Source organism: Penaeus monodon, chromosome 14, assembly GCF_015228065.2.
Source record: "Penaeus monodon isolate SGIC_2016 chromosome 14, NSTDA_Pmon_1, whole genome shotgun sequence".
NCBI lineage: Eukaryota > Metazoa > Arthropoda > Malacostraca > Decapoda > Penaeidae > Penaeus > Penaeus monodon.
Window position 1 is genome coordinate 34,574,428 of NC_051399.1, and position 3,527 is coordinate 34,577,954.

The following is a 3,527-nucleotide window of genomic DNA, read 5'->3' on the forward strand; positions in this document are numbered from 1 at the left end:
TATATTTAAATTTTATCTATATATATATATTTATCTTTTATATTATATTTTTATATATATATAAAGTTATCTTATAATATATATATAATATATATATATATATTATATAAATTTTATCTATATATATATAAAATAAAATAAAATTATATATATATTATATATATATATATGTATATATTATTATGTTATTATATATATATATATTATATATATATATATATATATATATTATAATATATCTGATAGATTTATTGAAGTAATTTTATATATATATATATATATAATATATTATATTATATTATATATATATTATAATAAAATTTTATATATAAAATATATATATATATAATTATATATATATATATATATTAAAATTTTTATATTTATATAAAATATATTTTATATAAATTTTTATATAATATACATTATTTTTAATTTAAAATAAATTATATGATATACATTATAATTTTTATATTTTTAAATATTTAAATTATAATTTTATATATAATATAATTATAATTATATATTTTAATATAATATATATATAATATTTTATTATCTATATATTTTATATTATTTCATATCATTATATATATATATATATATCTATCTATATCTATATCATTATATATATATATAATATATATCCTTCTATATATCTATATATCTCTATCCGTATCATCTATACCCTTATACATTATTCTCTTATATATATAATCATTATATATATTTTATCTATATACTATAAAATATATATTAATACTATTATAGTATATTTTCGATATACTTTATATATAATCTATATATATCTCCATTATATATCTATATATATATATATTCTATATATCTATATACTCTACTCTATATCTATATCATCTATATTTATAATATATATATACATATAGATATACTTATATACATATATACTTAATATTCATTATATATATATTATAGATATCTTATATATATATATATATATATATTTTGCTCTATTACTTCCCCTTCTCTGTCTTTTATTATTTTTATTAATCTACTTTTTTGATTCATTTGTATTCTAAATATTTTTATTTTTCATTCTTTTACCCCACTTATTCTCTTTCCTCTTTCATCTCTCTCTAGTTCCCTTCTTCTATGCTTCTTCACCCTTTTCGACTTATTATCTTTTCAGTCTCTTATCTCTAATTTCCCATATTATTTATTTCTTTTATTATCTTATTCCTACTTCTATTATTATGTTCCTTCTTTCTGTTTATATATTTTCTTCTTTCCCTTCATTTTATTTATTATATGTTCCCTTTATTTTATAGATCTTATATTATTTAACTTCTTTTTTTTTTTCTTTTTATTCTTTATTATTATGTTTTATTATTTATTTTGATGCTTGATATTATTCTATGAAACTTATATTTTTTATTCTTTTTATATATTTTTATATTTTTATTTTTATTTCTATATTTTTTTTTATTATATATATAGATCTACTTTTAACTTTTATATTAATATATTAATAATATATCTATATATATATATAATAGTAGATTACATTTTCTATATATTATATATCCCTTATTTATAAAATATTATATCTTATATATATATATATACCCTATATTATATCTATAATATATATATAATTATTTTTTGACTGATCACTGGCATTCATATTTCAGGGATGAAATCGATTATTTGAATGCACAAATACGAAAAGTATCGGCAAAGAATTGTGAGTAAAAGTTGTATTTTTTTCATTTCCAATGTTCTCTATTTATGTACTTATTTATAAAATAATACATAACTGATATACTTGAAATGAGCACAAATGCTTTATTAGTTATTAATGCAGTTTGATCTACTTAGTTATTTTTAACGGTATTTTTAAAAAATTATAAATAATCTTGGGTATTAGTGGTTGATTAGTTTGTTTTATTGCTGTATGGTTTTATATTACTTAGTATATGTAAGGAAAACACTGATGGATAGAGAATGATGTTTTGGTTTTATAATAAATGCCATCAACTCAAATCTTTTATCAAGTCACATTTCTGCTATGTACAATTAATAAATAAATTTTGGTAAGGAGTACCAGTCAACTAACTTTGCTCTTGGGAATATCCTTTACAGACGATACTGATGAGAGCTATGATGTAGACGAGTATGAAGAGGACTTTGATGAAGATGGTAATTTGATTGAGTGTGGTTATCCAGACTCTGGCATGAAGCTTCGGAGAGAGATCAGAGAGATGTTGAGCAGTGACAAAGATGACAGTGAGAGTGACTGAATACAAGATCTCATTTTCTTTCACTATTTTACTCTGTTGATATTATACCAGTGTAAGGATTCTGTGTTAGACTTCGTTGGAGTGATGTGAACAGGACTCAGTGGGAATATAGGAAGGGGTTTTTGTATTATTTCCATAAATAAATGAATGTGGAATGTACTATCCATAAATCATGACTAGAAAAGCACTGGCTCCAAGGAGGACAGTTCCATGCTCAGGATCCTATTCCTACCAGCCGTGACTCGTGGCACAGGATGTATTACAGAAAATTGAGTATTACAAAAAAACAAAAAATAACAAATAACAAAATGTTACTTATTTTTCTTATTATTGCCCTGAATTATGGACTACCTAGAGAGATGATATGGAGTCTGTGGCAGGAAAACGGTTTATTACCATCTCGGTAAAACAATTCAGGTGACAAATATTGGAAAATGGCAAAAAAGCTAAAAACGCTTAGGCAGAAAATGAGAAAATAAAATGGCATGGGGAAGGCATGGGCCCCATGCACAGCACAGACAAATGAGTATCTTTGAGTTTGACGAGTCCCTCAAAAGACACAAGCATAATTATTTAGGACTGTAACACATTGCATGCGAGTAGGTTGCAATCCAGGAAAGTTCACATGTTGCTGTATATATCTATTAATAGAAGTAGAGGGGCGAACTTGCCAAAATTTTCTAACACAACTTAAACTGATTCCAATTTACTCTAAACATGTAGGTGTCTCAGATGTATACATATATATGTGTATATATACATATTTGTGTATATATATACATATATGTATATATATACATATATGTATATATATACATATATGTATATATATACATATATGTATATATATATACATATATGTATATATATATACATATATGTATATATATACATATATATATATAGATATATACATATATAGAGAGATATATACATATATGTATATATATATAGATATATAGAGTATAGATATATATAATATATAATAGAGTATAGATATATACATATATATATATAATAATATAACATATATACATATATATAATATATATTTTATATATAATATATATATATATATATATATATATATATACATATATATAATATATATATAATCAATATAATAACTATATTATATCATATTATTATATATATACTATACTATATACATATACACATTACACATCACCACAAAAAACAAAACACAACAAAAAAACACCCACCCCACACCAACACCTCATTCACATT

At 20.6% G+C, this 3,527-nt stretch overlaps 1 protein-coding gene across 1 annotated transcript in view; it reads left to right on the forward strand.

The window, feature by feature from the left end:
* Positions 1-2,595, forward strand: part of LOC119581067 (probable RNA polymerase II nuclear localization protein SLC7A6OS) — a 3,981-nt gene extending 1,386 nt beyond the window's left edge. Inside the window, exons 5-6 of the mRNA XM_037929378.1 lie at positions 1,671-1,723; positions 2,122-2,595. Of these exons, the coding sequence (XP_037785306.1) occupies positions 1,671-1,723; positions 2,122-2,279 (211 nt within the window). The 3' untranslated portion in view covers positions 2,280-2,595. The remainder of the gene's footprint in view (positions 1-1,670; positions 1,724-2,121) is intronic.
* Positions 2,596-3,527: the final 932 nt, after the last annotated feature.